Raw genomic sequence first — 21,135 nt, forward strand, 5'->3', positions numbered from 1 at the left:
ACGTTATTCCAACCAGTTCCTTTCCCCTCCATCAGGCGCCCCGGCTGGCCAGGGGGAGGTAGTTTTAGAGACCAGGATTACGGCATGTTTTTGTGAGGGTATCTACCCTAGGGGACACGGGGAGAACATGCAAACTCCACACAGAAAGGCCCTATCGCCAACCCCCGCCTCGGGTATGGGCACTGATGACGCAGAGGAGGGAACACGCCGCCAGTGCCCACAGCGTCCCCAGCGGGAATCGAACCCAGGACCTTCTAGCTGTGAGGCGACAGCACTACCAAGTGTGCCACCGTGCCACCATTTGTACAAGCATCTCTCCTTTCATTGGCATCACGCCATCTGCTGGGCCATTTGTGCCATATCTATGATTTGTGCATGTCCAACTTCCTGGTCTCAACTGCCATGTTTCTTTCCTTCCATGGAGCACAATGTGAGCAACATGGCGGCGCCCTTATGGTCTTCGCGTCTTGTCCTCTTGCCTAGTCCTTGCCCAGAACCAGGAAGCACTGTGATAACATGATCTACAACTTAAATAATAAAGGTGTGGCTTTCCTTATTTATACATAATTTATGGGAAAACACAGGAAACATACTAAAAGCTGTTATGTGTCAGTGGCAGGGTGATTTGCCACATGTTACACACACTCTTTTCTCTCTCTCTCTCTGTGTTGAGGTCCTGGATCATACAATGTGTTTGACTGCGGTTTAGCTCAGGAGAGTTTAAAGAAGGCCTATGCCGAGAGCACTAGGAAAGGAGGCTTTGGTTCGACAGCTCAACGCACCACTATCTTCCACAAGAAGCAGGAGCTTCAGGCCCCGGGTCCTGGACAATATGAGGTAGGAACATTCATCCTTCATTCATTATCTTCGTCTGGCCGAAGGTCGGGATGGTAATGATCGTGTGTGTGTGGGTGTGTGTGTGTGTGTGTGTGTGTGTGTGTGTGTGTGTGTGTGTGTGTGTGTGTGTGTGCGCGTGCGCGTGTGCACGTGTGCGTGTGCGCGCGTATTCAGGTGGAAAAGGAGATAGAGGAGCATTATAAAAAGCAGCACACAGCACCTTTCAAATCAGCTACTGATCGTCTGTCATTACCATCGCAGGCCAAAGTAAGTCTCTCTTTCTGTTTGTCTCTCTTCTTGTATGCCACCTTTCCTCTAGTCCTTTCACACTCTCCCTCATCGGTCTCACCTTTCCACACCGAAGCTAGTTATATGACGTAATAAAGCTAGTTATATGACGTAATAAAGCTAGTTATATGACGTAATAAAGCTAGTTATATGACGTAATAAAGCTAGTTATATGACGTAATAAAGCTAGTTATACCAGAGCTAGTTATACCAGTTATACCTGATGCTGCTACGATACATACGCATCAAACGGGGCATACGCAAAGTAACCACAGTATACCGCTAATCAATTTACAAATTACATATACATATACATATACATAGAGGCATTTCCTTTAATCCACTCTGACCTGAGATCAGATCCATACGAGGTTTCCACTGGACACACACTGGTCTGATGAACCCATTCTGACCTGAGATCAGATTCTAAAAATGTCAGTCGTTCTTCGATTTTTCAAAAATAGCAGACCTACAAGCTCGTAGCGCGCCACTCGGTGGCGCGCTATGAGCTTGTAGATCTGCTATTTTTCAATAGATAAAGCATAAAATGATGCTAACACCAAAATGGGTGCCCGCCCATAATGGGTTAACAATACTACTTTTTCACCTCCAAAAACTAGGTACGTAGCAAATAGCTAAACCTAATAATTCAATATTTCAGACGTTCTTTCACAGATAAGATTTGACAGTTTGTAGCGGTCGACAGTACTTGCGTGCTCTGCTTGCGCACTAGTAGGCCATTTATGGTCTACTTGTGTGCAACAAGCAAGTAGGCACGATCGACAGAGTGCAGTTCTAGTTGCATTATGTTTTCTTTCTTTCAAAATATTACTATACCGGCAATTAGCAGTAGCCTTAAAAAGAAAGTGCATGTAACATGAACACTGTCAGGGTTACGGTCACATTCTCTGTGGGAGTCCAAAGGTTTGAGGGACTTGATTTCCAACATGGCTAGCCCTACTAGACATTTGCATCATGGAATGAACACTTTGGATGAAAGCTGCAGATCACAAATTAACATGTGATGACATTATTACATTATGTTAAGAACCGATAGTGTTAATAGTCTCTGTAATAGTATTTCCTTAATGCATTTATTATTTCAATGTTTTTGTTTTGCTTTCGTGACAAAGGCGCCACGCTGTTTTTTGTATGAAACAGTTTTCCGATTCCTCACTCGGATGCTTAGCTCTGTTTCATTCTGATGGAGATAGAAGAAACTCTTGATGGCAAACTTGAGAGACTTATAGCCTTTTTAATTCCATGGAAACACAATCAACTGGCAGACATAGTACATTATTTATAGAATAGTTTATGTAAATATTTTTCCACATTCCCAAATATATTGTAAAATACGATATAGATATGTATATCTCTCCATATATACAGTAGTATAAGTAGATAACAAACTTGGAACAAACTAGCATTGATTTGACGTAGTGCACAATTATAGACACCAATGTGATAACACAGCATCCATGAGTTGAGCTAACCCATGCTCTTTAAAATAAATCAGCTAGAATTAGTCTACAGTAGGCTACTACTACTGTGAAAGCTAAGCGAACTGGAGTTAGGTGTGCAGCAAATTTCACAATTTCCTGATGTGCAGTGATGTGTTGCCCTCGTCTGTTTGTGTTTGGTATTTTGTGGACTCGCCGTGCATCAGTGTGGAGGGAAAGGTGCTATAGCTGTTGTGTCATTAGCAAATCAATGAGGGCTGCAAGTGCATAACTTGCACTGCCTGCCACCTGCCTGCTTGTACAAACGGCAGACCGAAAGGTATGTACTTATTCATTGCTATTGCTATCACTTTAACCAACTTTACACATGTTATGTGTATGTCTGTGTCACCTTGGTAGGAATCCTTAAAGCTGGAAAATATTCAGTATTTTATCATGTTTTTTTTTGCATTTTATCCCACACATGAAAAGGTTAATTCCTTGTATCCACGCACAGAGAATATTGAAAGCATATTAGCATAATATCTACATACAGTAGGTTTCTCCTTCATAAAAAGCTTACTGATGGGTCAACTACATAGATTATTACACACCATAACTGGACATCATCAAACTGTTTCTGAGCAGAGAATCCGCCTAGGAGGCAGACATCCATCTGTGATTTTAATTTGGTGATTATGAACTGGTCTTATGAACTGGGCTTTGTACTGTGAAATGTTTGTCATAGAACCAGTGCCAGATGTATTAGATGCATTTGTTATTTCCTCCAAAGATAATTTTCCGTCATCTGTGCTTGGCACATTTGAGATGCTTTAGAATTGATTGTTGATTACTCTGCACAAGGACATACATTTGCTCTGTTGAAAATGTATATTTCTGGGTCTATCTATCTATCTATCTATCTATCTATCTATCTATCTATCTATCTATCTATCTATCTATCTATCTATCTATCTATCTATCTATCTATCTATCTATCTAACTATCTGTGACAAATCAGTAAGCCTTTTATGAAGGTGAAATTTATATATGCCTTCAATATTCTTTGTCCATCATGACGCACAACAGTGTAATTTTATACAAGCCTTCAATCACTGTCGTGTAGGTTAGCATGCATAAAACACGAATGCAGCTTGAGGGCTTCAAACCAAAGTGAAACAGACAAGTATAATAAAACCAGGTCTGTATGATTTTGGAGACATCTTTCTGTGTGCCTCCACCCACTAAGTGTGCTGAAAATAGCACTGGATTGCACCTCTCCTCCCACATCGGCACACGTTGAGTCTCCAAAATAGCAAACAATCGCAGGTGGGGAAGAACACACCACTCCTCCGGAAATTGTCAGTTCACCCATTTGCTTCATGCCTCACGCCTATCCACATGCCCCCCAAAAAGGCTCCATTTACATGTCTTGTTTTTAATCCCTGTATAGGTACTGCTCCCTTTTTCTTTCTTTTTTTACCTTCCCTCTCTCACTTAATCCCTTCTCCCTTCTGCCCCTATTGTATTTCTGTCACTCTGTGTCTGTCATACTAGTTCCCTTTCCCTGTTTCCATCTCTATCCGTCTCTTTATCTCTCTCCTTCCCTCTCTGGGTGGTATCTGGTGTCTTGCAGTCTCCTGTGTAGTTGAGGATCTGAGGGACAGCCACTGGCTCCACGCAGAGCTTCCTTTATGACCAGTTAATGAAACATCTCTCTGAGACGTCCCAGCTTCAGCGTTTAGCCACATGCCACGCTACAGCCCTGGCAACGACCTCCCACAGAGACTAATATTAAAAGTGTCTAATCGGGACCAATCAATTTTTTTTTTTTTTCATCTGACAGAGGTGGGGGAAGAAGAGAAGCTTGCAGCTTAAAGACGCCAATGTCTTTGCTATGCACTTTATCTTTGGAAGAATATTTCTTAAAAGCTTGTTCCAACTGCAGAGGTTAATATTTTAGTTGAGAGAATGACTCAGACTGTGTGGCTTTTGAAGGTGGTAATATGAAAGAAGCACCGTGTCAAATGAAATGATAGGAGCTGTCTCGTCCGGTACATAAAGCACCCTCGGGAAATTTGTCATCTCTCTCCCCAAGGACAGTGATTACTTTCATCTGTTTGTGTTCTCTAATAACTGCTGGGCTTTCAGAGAACCTGTACCTTTGAGTATCTTGGTGTATGGTAGAGGTACATGTCGATGTGTTGCATAAAAGTTCCCTTTGTTTCACATGCATTTTAAATGACTCTGCTGGTGCCGTGACTGATACTGGGACAATCTGCTCTCATCAGGATTTCATTTTGAATCATGATAACATCATTTTAATTTGATCGTCTTGCATAGTACTAATTTGTATGTGAAACCATGGTTTGTCATCCTATTCTCCTCCCCTTCCTCTCACTAATCCGGTCCATTCTCCATAGCCCTCTCTGCTCCAAGCGTCCTCTCTCGTCGTTTGTCTTCCTCTCGTTGCGTCCTACAGTATACTTTGGTTACTTCACCTCTGCTCTTCCCATGTCTCCTGGTCCAGCACCTCTAATAACCTCCTCTCTGCCTTACAAGCTGTAGAATAGAAACCCATTTTGCCCATATTCTTTCTCATACAAGAGTGTCTGTGGGTTTTATAATTATTAATACGAAAAGTATTAACAATCTTGACTAAATAACTACACTGGATCCATTGGGATAAGCTTCTCCATGTCTTGAAAAGTAGTGGACTCTGCCTGACAGGGATGATATCCAGAGCCACCCCTGGTTGTGAATGAGCACTGGATCTAATTTAGACCAATGCTTCTCTCTCTTTTTTTTTGTTGCTTCGAGGCAGTAGAATTTCTCTCTCTCTCTCTCTTCTAATCAGTGAAATATTGTCCGTTCCCCCAGAGGTTTGAGGCTTGACTAGAGGTGGACTGTCTGTGTGTCAACGATCTGTAATGAGTTTCCATCCCCCGTTGCCTCTATCAATTTCAATCTGGGCTGTCACCATTGACACAGGCATGAAAGACAGATGGTTGTATTGAGTGCATGTCTTGGTGTTCAAGGATGAGGGGGAGAGTGATGAGGCTGTTAATAGGGAGGTTATCAGTTTGTTTTGGGGTCATGCCAGGATTCTTTGTTGTAGGGTTTAGTTAAAAGCTTGTATTGTGCTTCCTTGCTCATAAATGATCCTCCAATTGTGATCACCGGTTATATTCTCAGAGACATTCAATGTAGGTAATTACTGCAGTAATATGTAATGGGTGTTAAACACATCTTTGCCAAGCCTAACCATTACACCAGTGATTATCAACATTTGTCATTTCAAGGACACCCAGTAGTATACATTAGGTCACGGACCCCCCCCCCCCCCCCTCTCCTACACTGTGAAATCCTCTGTATCACTTTAACTCTGACTGTGTACAAATGGAACCATGTGGGTACATTTGATTCCACTTGTAGACTTGTTACAGACCCATAAGTGTCCATTTGGTTCTTAACTATAAATCATTTAGCTGGGAATCCCCTGGAATGCCCTCAAGGACCCCTGGGGTAGGGGTGGGCGATATGGACAAAACTTTTATCACGATATTTTTTCAAGCTTATCACGATACACGATATTATCACGATATTTTCGCGCGCGGTTTTTTATGGTTATTTTTCAAGTTACTTAACAGTACAAGGTAACAAAAAATTAAGAAATACCATTTAGACTGTATTTAGACATTTAAATACCATGAGAAACTCCTCATCGGTGCACGAGCACACACACCCCACACTATTATAATGTAGCTGTCAGCAGAAACCGCTTGTTGTCATTTTTTTTATATTTTATGTCTTGCAAATGTATGCTCTACCATACTATAGCATCACACAAAAGCAACAGAAATAGCAGATCCGCAAGCTCTGCTTATCGTCTCTGTCGGTGGAAATCCCATATAGGATTCAAATTCAAAAAGGGCTAAAGTAGCAGATCTACAAGCTCAAATCATGTCACTTCACTCACACATCTCGTGCTTGTGGATCTTCTACTTTTGCTGCTTTTGTGTGACGCTGTATCAGTGATGTAAATAGGTTTTCAAATATGGGTCCCGGGATGCACAGGTGGTCATTCAAATGATTCCCAAAAAGTTGTTATGAGTCCCATTTGGCCTTTAGTGTGGTCAACTTTTTGAGGGCACAAGGCCAAGTGCCAGGGCATGAAGGCCATCAATTAAAACAATGATTTTAAGTCCCCGGTCATCATTATTTTAGCTTAAAAGGTTAAGGATGATTCATTTTTTATTTATTTAAAGGCGAACATTGGTTCAGAACAGTGCTTCTTAAATAAATAATCACAGCTTTAAATAACAAAATATAAGTAGCTACTGTTGTAAAATATTGTAAACATGTCTGTAACATGGGGTCCCAGTGCAGAGATGAAAATCACAATGAAAAGGCCTATAGGACCCTGTCACCCTGGGCTAATTCATATACATTTAATTTGGGGGTCCTTGAAATTCCTGGATAAGTCCTTGAAATGCCTGAAGAAGGTCAGTAGACCGAAAGCTTGCCAAAATAAATTGATTGTGCGCAGATCTGAGTGTGCGGAGCTTCCCTTTATTTTTTCTCTTATTCCCTTTGTGGCTCCAGCACCTCTCTAAAGTTTTTTTCAGCGGATGAGCGGTGGTTCCTTTTCTATTGGGGTCCTTGAAATTAAAATGGCTGAGGATCACTGGATTAAACTGAGTTAATTCACAGAAAATACATTCATTTGTATATCCCTATGTTTCTGTTCTGCCTCGTCTGTTTTTGTTCTGATATTGTCACAACTGTGATTGATATGTTCCTTGTTTTTACCTTCTAACTTTGTTTCTTAAGGTGCTTTATAAATAACATTTCATTTTACTTACTTACATAACTTTTGAATGAGGGCTTGGTTTAGAAAAGATTATTTTGTGCTAAAGTAATACATTGAATAACATGTAGATGTTAAGGCTAAACTGGCATAGGCATTGTGGGGGTGCAGGACTGAGGACTCTGGAGATAAATCAAGTGTAAAAAGCATTTTGTACACTTGTGTGCTTATGAACATTTACCACGTTATGTCCGCATTGATACAGAAATTAATGATTATTAAGCGAGCGACGAGTGTACAGTGAGCGGCGCGCGCTCTGGTGCTTGGCTACTAGCCGTGGCCAGCCTAACGCCAGGGCTCCACCGGGCGCGTTGCGTCTCCGTCGCGTGCGTCAACAAACGAACCAGTTCAATTTTAATGGTGACCCCTTCATTGATTAAAAGGGGAACATTCTGTGATGGTGACGGAGACGCGATGCTGATGCGCCCGGTGGAGCCCCGGTGTTACGGACAATTTACTCTGTAGCGTAGCAGACGATAGCGTGGTAAATGGTGGTGGAGGAGTCCTGCAGTCTATGCTGTTGTTTTGTGAGTTTATATCCATGAAGACGAGTCACGTTGGTCTTAACACACGGGCTCTGTCTGTGTGACAGACGTGGAGTTCTTTTTGGGAACTATAAACACGTCGCCCTTCCTCGACATGTTGAGCTGTTTACTACATGAGGCTACAGCTCAGCGCAATGCTGTTTCCCTCTGCCTAGAAGAAAGGGGGCGGGGACTTTGGGAGTGCTGAGAACTCAACAGAGTTATAAGCAAACCACGCCGTCCATTGGGGTGCCGTAGCAACGTGTGGTTAGCTTGTAGATCTTTTATTTTTTGTGAACGAAACTGTCGTACTGCAGAAGTAAAAATTACGGCATAGAACTGCATATATAGAGTGTGCATTCACTGTCTGATGCAGCACATTTATCGTGATGAAAACGATAACTCTAAAAAGCCATATCGTGGAGACGTTGTATCGTCCCGACGATAATTATCGCCATATCGTCCACCCCTACCCTGGGGGTCCTCGGACAACACAGTAATAACCAGTGCATTACACAGATGTCTCGCACAACAGCCTCTGCCTGCCTAGGGTCCTAAGACACGGCTACAGGTAGCTGCCACTAACAAGCAGTGACACTGCCCGGGTAAAAACCTCATTACTGTCAATGACAGGAGATTGGAAAAATGCCACGTTCCTCAGGGAGACGGGAAAGAGAAGGCACAGGAGTAAACACTGAAAGAAAAGTGGAGGCCGATAGAGAGAGCAGGACAGGCAAGAAAGTGGGCGCATGATGTACTTGTATAATGTGCAATTATCTGTACGATTAGCTCTCGTTGGGCTAATTAGAGTGTTGTTTGCTAAACATACATTTATCGAACTGAAGCGCTGCAGAGAGGCGGAACCAACCGCGCAGCAGATAACCACAGAGGTGCAGGCCAATGACGGAGAGGCAACAGCTGATGGATAGATAGACAGATACTATACATGCTTGTACACACGCACGCACATGGGTACGCACACACACGGGTACGTGTGTGCACACAATACATTCCGTGAAGTATCCATGGATGTATGTTATGGCCCTGCAGGGTTTTGTCACATCTTGACTTCCTTGCCTGTGTGTTTCATTGTGCGGTTTTGATCCATTCATGGAAAGCTTATGACATGTCAACCCACCCCTTCTGTTCATCAGAGATACAAGAGGCAACTGGATGACGAAGGCATGGGAACAACAAAAAAGGGAAAATAGGGTTATAGATTTGGATATGGATTTTACTGTCAGCAATGATGATGATATGCAGGCCCTGTGAGAACACAAGTGCATGCACATGCAAACTTGTGTGTCCACCATACGTGCACAAATTCACACAAGGACACACATGCGCACACACGCGTGGGTGCGTGCGTGCGTGCGTGCGTGTGCATGGAGAAACAGAGAATGCACCCAGACGCCCAGGAAGGCAAGAATGCAGGTGCACGCAAACACACGCACACAGACACACAAACGCACAACCCCGTGAGGACCATGCTTAGTGACATTTCAACCCGCCCACCAAAGACATCATGCTCTACTCAATCTATCCAGCACACTCATAGAAGAACAATGGGTAGAACACAAGAGGGAGAGAGAGTTTGTGTGCTGAGAGAGAGAGAGAGAGAGAGAGAGAAAGAGGGGGAGGGAGGGAGGGAGGGAGAGAATTCATAAAGAAACTGGTGGGAGTGACGGCCATGTCCAGCGGCTGTATTGACTTCTATGTATTCTGATAGGTGGTCTGTCCCTCAATCTCTCCTTATGTCTTTTTTATAATCTCTTTTTTATCTTTAAGAAATAATAATAATAATAATAATAATAAGACTGCTTGCAGCGAGGTATTCTGTCTCCCTGCCATCAATCGCGTCGGACCATTTGTTTACTTTGAGAGTGAGTTTATAGCATGTATTAGGTTCATGTGTCTGATCACCCGTCTTCCTTGTTGCCTCTCTGGCCCCTGCCTGTTCCATTAACTTTAAAACTCAAGGAAATGGCAACTTAAAAAAAAGAAATTTCAGTAATCGTGGTAAAGCCAAACGTGCTGTTGATGTAATCATACAGTCTTAGCAGATCTGTGGATACAGTTGGTATACACATCACATACACAAGATAAGATTTCAAAGGAGACAGCTATGTATCCGGTTTATGTAGCATGCATGTTATCTCCTTTAACAGCATTTGTCATTGCATTCATAAAATATTCTTTCAAATATGTAAAACCTTTCAAACTAAAACTAAAACAAAAGTTTGTTTTTCTTGGTGAATTGCATATACAAACGGTGGCCCATGTTGGCAAGTTAAATAATAAGGCTAAATAACTCATCTGAATCTGAACCCATCAACTAATATTGACCAATACTGAGTTCTTTTCATTCAAGGCAAGCATTGACACATTGGTCATTTTGTTCAAATCTGTGGTGAGACACAGGGAGCAGAACATGGCTAAACAGGGGCCCTGGAGCATGCCAGAGATGATAGATATTTATTATCACAAACGGGAAATGACCTTCCGCAAACAAAAATGGAAGCACAATTGTCTGTAGAATGTAATTGTAGCTGTAGTATTAAGATTTCCTTTCACTGGAACAAAGAGCTCTAATTAGAAACACTAATTATAAATGGGTCCACTGACTTTTGGCCATATCGTGTATGAACTGCACTATTAAATTGCCATGGAAGTTGTTGCTATGGCAACTCTTGGGGTAACCAGTTGCAGTTGAGTTATATATATATATATATATATATATGTGTGTGTAATGGGGTGTTCTTTACAGTAGTGCCTGATGTAATCACTGTCCAAAGACCAACAGGTACTGTACCAATTAAAGTAACAGAAGGAAACGGACTACTGGCTGAAACTGGCCTGGTGAACTATAAACCCTTCACTCCCAAGTACCGATATGTGATGTGATCATAGACTGTAAAAAATATGGACAAAGCGTTCCCCGGGTCTAACATGAACGTAAAATGAAGCCTGAAATCCCTTGCATTCTAATGCACTGTAAGTCGCCATCTTTCTAGATCCGTTTTAGCCCAGCTGGCCATTGGCTGGCCCAGACAACGAGGCGGGACTTCCCCCCTTCTTCTCCGTTGGTTTTTATTTTGACTCGAGTGGGAGGGGAATCCCGATCATAGACTGTAACGGTAGCCACGCCCCTCAGAACATGAGCGACTTTATGGTCATTTTTTAAATAAATGGGACCATAATTTTCCAAAAAGAACATTATGACATTAGAAATGAGACTTTAAACTAGTGACTGGAAGCAGAAAGTATTCATGACCATGTTTATTAAGGTAATACAGTCTAGGTGAAGTTGGGCCAAAATACATGGGCCTCTATGGAGCTATGGGGCTTTTTGGGTCCAGTCCAGCGCCACAACAGGCCATTATATGAACTACCGATTTCAAATGAGGCTTCACGAAATATCTGGCTGACTGCCCCCCTGGATGTGATGCGAGAGTGTGGTCTACTAGCGAACACCAACTCTGGACTCCTGAATCCCTGCCCTCCATACTCTCCTATCTATTATTCAGATGTAGAGAGAGAGAGAGAGACAGTAGCCAAGTGATGGCATGGGTTTAATGTGGGTTATAGACTACACATCTGAGTTTTTAAATATCAGCAAGGGGGTCCCTCAAGGATCGATCCTAGCCCCGATTCTATTCACACTTTTTATAAATTATTTTAGCAGTGGAGTTACAAATAGTGCAGTACATCTTTACGTGGACGACACCGTCATCTATTCAGTTGATCTAGCTTTTCAAAACCTACAAACAGACTTTCACAAAATTCAACAGGCCCTCACTAATCTCAAACTGCTTTTAAACCCTGGAAAAACAAAATCTCTAGAAAACCAAATGCCACTCAAACAATCTTTAACATAACTAGAGAAGGGACTCCTATTGAAAGAGTCTCAAAATATAAATATCTGGGCATTTGGACAGACGACAAACTATCAATTAAAACCCACATTTCACAACTCATCACTAAACTGAAACCAAAACTAGCATTCCTCTATCGAAACAAAGCTTGCTATAATTTAAACAATAGGAAGCAGCTGATTCAAAGTACAATTTTATCAGTTATCGACTATGGTGATATTATCTATATGCATGCAGCTCCGTCGTCACTAACACCACTCGACACAATCTACCACTCTGCCCTCCAGTTTATAACTGGAGATGGGTTCCTCACCCATCCTCACACCCGCTCACAAAACGACCTTATGTTACAAGTCCCCATTGTGAATTCCGAATTGGATACAGCCTGAGCCTTTCATTACTATGCACCTCACATGTGGAACTGTCTACAACCAATCTTAAAACTGAACAACTTGATTTCACTTGAACGTTTTAAAAGACTTGTAAGGCTCCATTTGAGATCTAGCTGTACTTGTTGTCTCCACCAGGCCGAAGGCATGGAGGGAGACTATGTTTTGCACTCCGTCCGTCCGCGTGTCCGTCCGTGTGTGTGTGTGTGTGTGTGTCCGTCCGTCCGTCCGTCCGTGAGCAGCTAATCTCGGCCACCGTTAACCCGGTCGATGCCAAATTTTGCACACACACAGTACACCTACAGATTTTGTCCAAACATCACGCAAATTGGTACACAGTCTCTCTAGAGCCATTCAACCAAACCGGTCTTTCAGATTTCTCAGACTCCATCCTCATTGGTTAAGATTGGCTTCCAAAGTTCACAGGAGTGCTCAGTTTCAAACAAAATGCTGCAAATCATGAACACATTGCGTGATTTCCGTGAAATTGTGCACCCACATTCCCACTAGGCCGAGGACGAAATGCCACATGAACAATTTCAACTCAGCCTCAAGGTGGCGCTATAACTGGCCGAAAAGTGTTTTTACCTCTAACTGCACGGATCTGTGGATAACCTGGTGGAGACCTGTGCCCAGAAGGGCACTTTTTCTAGTTCACTCTGAATTGTTTTTTTTGTTTTTTTTGTCATCATAGTTTTTTAATGATTTTAAATAAAGCATACAAAATTCACATGACTTACACAAAAGAAAAAGACAAGAAAAAACAAACAAAAAACAAAACACACCTAGCAGTCAAAAAAAAGAAAACCCCTGGACAACACCCCTGAATTGTTTCTTATCCTGTAATGTATTTGTGTTTATATTGTATGTTGTGTACTGTAATCAGGGCGTTATTGGAAAAGAGAGCTTGCTCTCAACTGACTTCCCTCTTGCATGCCTATATATATATAGAAAAATAATCTAGCAGTAGTAGTAGTATATAAGTAAAAAAGAAAGGAACAATACATAAATGAAAAGCATGGAGTCAGACTGAGATGACTGGGGAAAGTGATGACACACTAGTGAGTTGAAGACAAGAGTCGAGAAGAGCGGGGAAGGAGACTTCAATGTGCTGGGACCACAGATGGGTAACTTGTCTGTGTAGCACTTTCAGATTTTATGACGTGTGGATGCTTGGAGAAAAAGCTCACATACGCTCTGTTAAAGTCTCTTTCCTTCCTTTATTTCCCCTCCCGTCCTCTCTCTCTCTCTCTCTCTCTCTCTCTCTCTCTCTCTCTCTCTCTGTGAAGTCATGGTTATTGTTTCTTCCCTGCTGTCTTGCTGTTATAAAACAACTCAAGTGCAACACAAGCCAAAAACGGCCCCTGAAAGTCACCGTTCAGTGGGAACGGCTTTTTAATGTGTCAGGGTGGGTAATAACTAGAAAGACTTTACACACGCACCCACAGTGACACGCACGCACACACGCACAGCGGTGGGGTCAAGGTATATGCGCAATGAGCTATAGAAACAATGGATGCAGTGCGTCATACTCTTCTAAATTAAGTTGGAGACTGGAGATGATGTCACTATTTGTTACGCCCACAAATCAACCATTAGCAGGGTCCAGATTTTGGACCCAATCAGGGTCCATGTTCCGGGCTCGTGTCGTTCACTGATTGGAGACTGGAGATTTTTTGACGTCAAGAGTAGATAGAGCTTATCATATAATTAATTGGGAGATATAAAGGTCAGAGGTCTTTTGACCAATGACTGTGAGCTTCAGTTCTTTAGCGATTCCCACGAAATGACAGCACAGAACTGCCAAAACAGCGATTTTTCGAAGTACGAAAACAATAAGGGGTCTTCGCCCCGTCGGGCTTGACGCCTAATAATGTACAGAATGTTGCACTAGAATTGGAATAATCAGGGGTCCACTGCTTGGGCCTCGACACCCCTTAGATTGCTGATAGGCCAAATGTGTTGACGGATGGCAAATCGATGGATCCAATTAATTTCATATGGATAGATGTGGATAGCTTTGTGCCGGCCGGTGCATGATAGATACCGTATGCCATTGCCAAGGTTTTGATTAGATGCTTTTTCAGAAATTTGCATGAAGTTGGTTGAGTTTAACTGCAAATGAGGTCCATTCGCGCAACACAGCTGAACGCACCATTATGCCACTGAAGCGTGTGCTCAATATACTCAGCTGAATGACAAACAAGGTTACTCATGAAGACATTAAGGATTCCTTGTTTCTTGACGGCTGCACTGATCACTGACACAGGGTTAGCCTGGGTCGGCCACCCGGCCTGGCAGAGACCTGCGCTCTGAGGACCTTACTTTTATAGTTTTCTTTGCATTCTACGTGCGGAAATTATTAAGTTAATTGCTGACTATTTTGCTGATTACTCTGATCTTGTTCTTTGTACAGTAAGTTGCTCTGGATAACAGTGTCTGCTAAGTGCTAATTAAGTGCCATGTTCACAAGCTGAGCTAATGTTGCCCAGCTAAAAAACTGAAGCAAATAAAATAATCACTACAACAAGACATTTCCAATATGCAAGGGTGCAGTGGGCATGGCAGCAGCAAAGATGTACGTATACAGACAGTAAAGACTGAGAGTAAAACAATTCTTGCTTATGTAACTAAACACTGAACTGCTGAGTGGGTTGTTGTACATAACTTTTACTTAGAAAGATCTCAGAATGGCAGCTACAAGATGGCAACAGATGGGAGCTGTACCATCGAGTGAGAAGCAAAGCATTGTACTGTCACCTGTCACTCCTTCCTACACAGAACTGCTGTAAACCTCTTTTGCTGTCTTCCACTGGCGCTATAGTTTTCCATCTCTTCTGTCTATAAATGTCTCCATAACTGTCTCTGTCTCTGTCACAGCCTTCCCATATAAATTCTGCTGTCATCTTGATGAAAATTGAGTTTTTTAAGACTCTTCCAAGTGTCTTCAAATGAAGAAATATAGGCAGGAATGCGCTTTGCTTTTGATACATGAAGTAATATCACATTATAGTTTAGATAAATGAAGGCTTTCAGGTACACCTTTTTTCCATCTGGTGTCACATTCATGCATCTTCCGCCGCACGACCTATCCGTCAAATTCAATTTGTATCGACCCACTTTTGAAAAAGTTGAGTCTGTCTGCGAGAGGCTGCATCCCATTTGTATGTATTTGTCTCAGAATAACGGAACAGTCAGCAGATAGAGGCGGACCTGTGACACTGGCCGGAATCTGGATCAGTTTTTAAACGGATTAAAAAGTTCTGCTCCGGTTTCAGATTGGGTTAGGGAAAGTGAGATGTCGGAAATGACCAAAGCCAGGTCATTCACTTTGAGGTTGCGTGTGTCGGGTGACTAGGGTATCAAGGTTGAGTCTTCCTTTCTCCTGTCAATTTTAATGTCATTCTCTTCCTTCCTCTCTGGTCTGGTTGTACCTTGTATATCTGCTGTATATCTCTTCCATCTTGGTTCACCCCCCTCTTTTTCTCCATTCCCTAATGTCCCCATGTGGCTTGCAGCTGTGTCTGTGCTGGACAACAGCTGTGTGTGCGTGCGTGCGTGCGTGCGTGCGTGCGTGCATGCGAGCGACGTGCGTGTGTGTGTGTATATACCATACATATGCTGCTCATATCGTCTGATTGCAGCAGCTGTGCGTTGTGTGTGTGTGTGTTTAGATGTGGACAGCTGTTAGGTAGCAGGTGAGGATCTCAGAAGCCAGACATCCAACCAGCCAGGCAGACAGCCAGGGGATGCCAGGGAGAGACATGCCCAGCAAGGTGTGCTGGAGCTTGGACGTTTGCACAGCCAACACCCCCCCCCCCCTCCCCCCCCCTCATAACTCCCACAATAACACTGGTGGTTTAGCAGAGCCCCAGCTGTGGGTGTCAGTGTTTATACAGAAAGCCCGGCAATGCCAAACTCCACAGACGGCTCACTTAGCGCTGCATACACAGGAAGACAGATGAGACACAGGTTTGAGTTACACAGGCAGAAAAGATCTGGCGACAAACTCACTGTCACACATGAGCACACATTTGACGGAGTGAGAGAATGAGAAGGGATGAAAAAAGAAAGATTAGAATATTCAATAAAATAAAATGGTGAGTAAAATACCTTAAAAAATAAGAAAGAAAACAGATAATCAAAAACTAATAAATATCTGAGTAGCAGAAAGGGTTCCTTGTCAGCAAACCGTTACCTATAATGTGAGAATGAAACGCCATCTGGTTTGTCGCTATCATTCCATCCACTTTAACAATCTCTCTAAAACCTCATTACACTCTCGCCATACCTTCCAGTCTAAAAACAGACTCTCCATCAGTAAGCTCCTTCACGACTCACAAGACACCAGGCTTGACGGTGACACAAAACCAACTCTCAAATTCATATAAAATAAAGGCTAGTCATCTGTTTCAGTACATGGAATGGATAGGGATGAAGGAAATAGAACAGAAAATGAATTCTACTTCAGACTGCATTTTACTTGCACACTGAGATGCCAAAAAAAATATTATCTAATTATTTCTTTCTTTGTTAATACACCAGCTACCATGGTGATGGCAGGGGTGGCATATCAAGTAGCCTGTGCAGACAAGACCTTGAAGACCACTTGTCAGGTGTAAACACATTTCAAATAACTCCGTGTTCCAATTTAGTCTAGGCAGCTTAAAATGCCATCTAGTGTTACTCAGATCTTCACAGTGGTACAGCCTGCTCCCAAACTGCTGTTTTGTTTTTCTATGCCCAGCTTTGTGTGTGCGTGTAAAGTGAAGATAAGTTGGAACATAGCATTCTGTGGTAGTGGATGAGAGAACATTCAAGAGAAATGAGCAGAGCACGCACGCATGCTCGCACACACACAGTTCATGTCTTATGCATGTTCATTAGTCAAAACTGTACATGGAAATGCAGCGTTCATTTGTTCATAGCATGGGAACTGTCAGATCATATGCATACTTAGCAGGTCATTAGTGAGAACATGGCTAGAATCATGTGGCTATGACAAGATAAGAGTAACTTTCCCAGCACATTAAACTCTTATTTTCCTGCAACAGCCTTTTTATTCTGATCACAAACGTGTATAACGTTGGGCAAAAACGAAAAATATAAAAATTAAAATAAATTTAAAAAATGTATTGAAACTGGCAGTCAGGGCCTTTTTGCGCCCCCTAGTGGCGATGGAAGAGTTTTAATGAGCACTAAACTATGATTTGTTGCACATTAATGAGCACTATACGTTGTTTTGTGCGTTGATATAAAATATGTCACATGGGCAACATGGAGAGATTGACCGTACTTTATGGCTGCTTCTTATACATAGCACAAACATACTGAATTGGGGAAAGATACACATGGCATTGTATATAACATATCCAATGCAGATTCATTGTCTCAATTGTAATCATAAACAAATGATACTGTTCATTTGCATGTTTTGTACAACCTGTGACATCATGTGACAGGTGGCCTGAAAGGCGTCCCTCACTTCACATGAGTGCAGCCTTTCCGACATGACATCATGTGGCGGCCAGGTCTATGGACTTTTAATGGTTGTCTTATTCATGCGACCCAAACAAACAGGACCCCCACTCCCGGTAGTGACGTTTGATCCTAACAATATGAAACAATTTAGCTGTTTGCAACACACTCAGCAACACGGAACTATCACTAGAAAAGTCTGCTCCACGGAGTGCAGATCTCCGCCGGGCCAGGTTGCCTACCCAGGGCTGTGTCTATCGTGCAGTGCAGCCATCAGGACACAAGCTGCATGGAGACATACAGGTGCTACTGTTCTCAGTTATGGCGTGGCGTGCCCATGGCCAGACGTGAAAGAGGCCAGTCAGGCAGCATGCAATTCCATGTTGTGTTCGTGACATTGTGAAAAATTGGCCCTATCCATACATTTGGTATTCAAAACCCTCTGTTTGATGGTTATTGTTGCATGACTCATACGGAAGTCTGTGCCTAATTTGGTGAAGATGAAAAAAAAACACGTTTCTGCAAAAAAATCTGTAGAATTTGTGGCACCCCCTATAGGTGTAAGTGAAATTGTGTTTGACTGTATAATAGCGTAGGCCTACATAATGGAAATGTGCATAATTTTCCAAGGGATCCAGGGTTTTTGTTTACATTATATTTTTATATAGTGAGTTATAGACCAATTATTTGTTTACAAACATTCAGACTGGACGCGCAGGTGACTGTTTCATGTAACAAATTCCCAACAGATTCCCAAACCAGTTGTTTTGGGGAGTGTTGGTTTCAATTCATTCAACTTCCTCTTCGCCTTCTTAATTCCTCCATATACTGGGAGACAAGCAGCATCTGGAAGTTTGATGTTGTGCATTTTACATGCGAGTGCAGTGACCACTTTTGCATTGCATCTTATGAGTGGTGGGGTTCATGTGGTGCCGGCCTGCTCGAGCTTACAGGTTGTTATTAGTCTGGCGTCGTCTGATAAGGGGTCTGTCTATAGGGCAAGATGTGAAGCGGCTTGTTATAGTGCAACCATGAACCGATTCTATAAACATGGGTTGACCTACTGGGAGTGTGTGCAAAGGTTTCACACTGATCCGTCTATAGTAGTGCTCAAGACTCATGGGAGCGAAATACCGCGGTTGTTCTGGCCTGTCCATAGTGGTGCCTCTTGGCCCATTTTGTCTTTCATCTGGCCTGTCCAGGAGTGTGTTTCACACCATATTGATGCTTTACGTAGACGTAGTGTTGTAGTCGAATCCACCTATAAAGCGAGTCCAAGTCAAAACCATGTCTGAGGGGGCCGAGTCTGAGTCGAGGCTGAGTATGGAAGGGGATCGAGTCTGAGTCGAGACCGAGATCGGCGGGAGGCAAGACAGAGTCGAGACCGTTTGTTTTACATAAAACACTGCGAGAGCAGGGAGACAGCTGCACTCCGTTACTTAACATTAGCAAGATAGCTGTCTATAAGCACCAGACAGCACTCTTATAATTTTTGCTCTTCTCTGAAGAAGGCTGTTGCCGAAACTCATCAACGTTCTCAATATAATATGAGGAATTGCATCTTGCATCTTTTATTTTGGAGTACTGCTTTTTCCACTTTGGTGGTTTATGAGTTAAGCTCTCTTATAATATTAATGTGAATGGGCTCCTCATAATATTGGTATAATACAATGATTTCATTGCATTGTAGGGACTTGTTTATTGGTCCGAGACTGAGTCAAGCTCGAGTCAAATTGTGAGCGAGACCGAGACGAGACAGAGTAAATGAAAATGTGGACTCGAGACCGGACTTAGCTTTAGGCACCCTCATCCTTTGAATGGAGAGCCAGACGCTGGTGTCTCTTGAGGTTGCCTAGCTGACTGAAAGCCTTATCACACTTTTTACAGCGGTAGGGCTTTTCACCAGTGTGGATACGCTGGTGTAGCTTCAGGTAGCACAACAAAATGAAACTCCTGTCACACGTTTCACAGCGGAAAGGTTTTGAATCTTGACCGTGGATACGCTGGTGTCTGGTCAGGTCACCTGTCCAACTGAAGCTCTTGTCACACTGTTGGCAGTGGAAGGGTGTCTCTCCGGTGTGGATGCGGTGCTGGTGTTTCTTCAGACTGTATAGCCGATAAAAACTCTTTTTACACTGTTCACAGAGGAAAGGTTTTTCTCCAGTGTGGAGATGCTGGTGTTTCTTTAACTGACGTGAATGGTTGAAACTATCACCACACTGTTTACATACGTGGGTTTTCTTTTCTGTGTACGTCAGCTGATGTGTCTGTACCTCTCCTGGTTCAGGTAAAGTCTTGGTAACGTTTTGATGATTGTGAGATGATCTTGGTTCTGTAATGATCTGTCCATTACTCTTCATTTGGCAGTAGACTTTGTTGTGGCTCCTCTTCAAATGTTCATAGAGGAAGACCTGAGATGAGTAGGCGTATGGACACTCAGGACAGGAGAAGACCACAGACTGAGAAGATTGAGACGCACTCGTTCCGGAAACGGCAGTTGACTCGTCGGCAATGTTGCTGCTATGCATTTTCCGTGATGGAGACGGAGAAGATTGAGACGCACTCGTTCCAGGAGTGGCGGTTGATTCGTCGCCAATGTTGCTGCTATGCATTCTCCGTGATGGGGACGGAGAAGATTGAGACGCACTCGTTCCGGAAACGGCAGTTGACTCGTCGGCAATGTTGCTGCTATGCATTCTCCGTGATGGGGACGGAGAAGATTGAGACTCACTCGTTCCAGGAACGGCGGTTGATTCGTCGGCAATGTTGCTGCTATGCATTCTCCGTGATGGGGATGGAGTTCTGCTTGGACAGGAAGATTGGTCCTCCGTATGAGTCTCCTCACCCATTTTCTGGGACAGGTTGTGTGGAAAAACCTATATGGTTGAAAGTTCACTAAATGGTGGAAGTAGGGAAGAGTCTTGGAGAGTCTCAAAGTGGATAGTAGTGTGCAGATGTCTGATGAATGAGAATGTCACACTGATTTTTTTATTTATATACTTCATTCGCTTATATACTGTCATCAGAATGACGTCACGATGAGTCAACCATGCCCAAATATGGGGTTCTAGGGCTGGCGTACCCATTATAGAGTCCATCATACCAGACTTAGTATTATGACTCAACAGTGCTAACGTAACAAGTTGTTACGTTAGCACTGTTGACTTATAGTCCGGAAATTACGGTACTCACTATGTCTTAGAGAGTAATAGGTTGTTACTAACAACCTATTACTCTCTAAGACATAGTGAGTACCGTAATTTCCGGACTATAAGCCGCGGCTTTTTACCCATGATTTGAACCCTGCGGCTTATACAATGGTGCGGATAATCTATGGATTTTTACAGCTAACGCAGAGCCATCTCAGGCTCTGAGCTAACGTAGCTCAGACTTATAGTCCGGTGCGGCTTATAGTCCGGTGCGGCTTGTATATGG

At 42.9% G+C, this 21,135-nt stretch overlaps 2 protein-coding genes across 2 annotated transcripts in view; one reads left to right on the forward strand and one right to left on the reverse strand.

The window, feature by feature from the left end:
• LOC310872171 (guanine nucleotide-binding protein G(q) subunit alpha) overlaps positions 1 to 21,135 on the reverse strand; it is a 148,306-nt gene that overhangs the window by 66,481 nt on the left and 60,690 nt on the right. The gene's annotated exons all lie outside the window — the stretch shown is intronic.
• stpg2 (sperm-tail PG-rich repeat containing 2) overlaps positions 1 to 21,135 on the forward strand; it is a gene marked incomplete at both ends in the record, with an annotated part of 59,314 nt that overhangs the window by 24,448 nt on the left and 13,731 nt on the right. Inside the window, 2 exons of the mRNA XM_083783326.1 lie at positions 674 to 837; positions 1,012 to 1,104. Of these exons, the coding sequence (XP_083639452.1) occupies positions 674 to 837; positions 1,012 to 1,104 (257 nt within the window). The remainder of the gene's footprint in view (positions 1 to 673; positions 838 to 1,011; positions 1,105 to 21,135) is intronic.

Source organism: Protomyctophum parallelum, assembly GCF_964188405.1.
Source record: "Protomyctophum parallelum genome assembly, chromosome: 15".
Taxonomy (NCBI): Eukaryota; Metazoa; Chordata; class Actinopteri; order Myctophiformes; family Myctophidae; genus Protomyctophum; species Protomyctophum parallelum.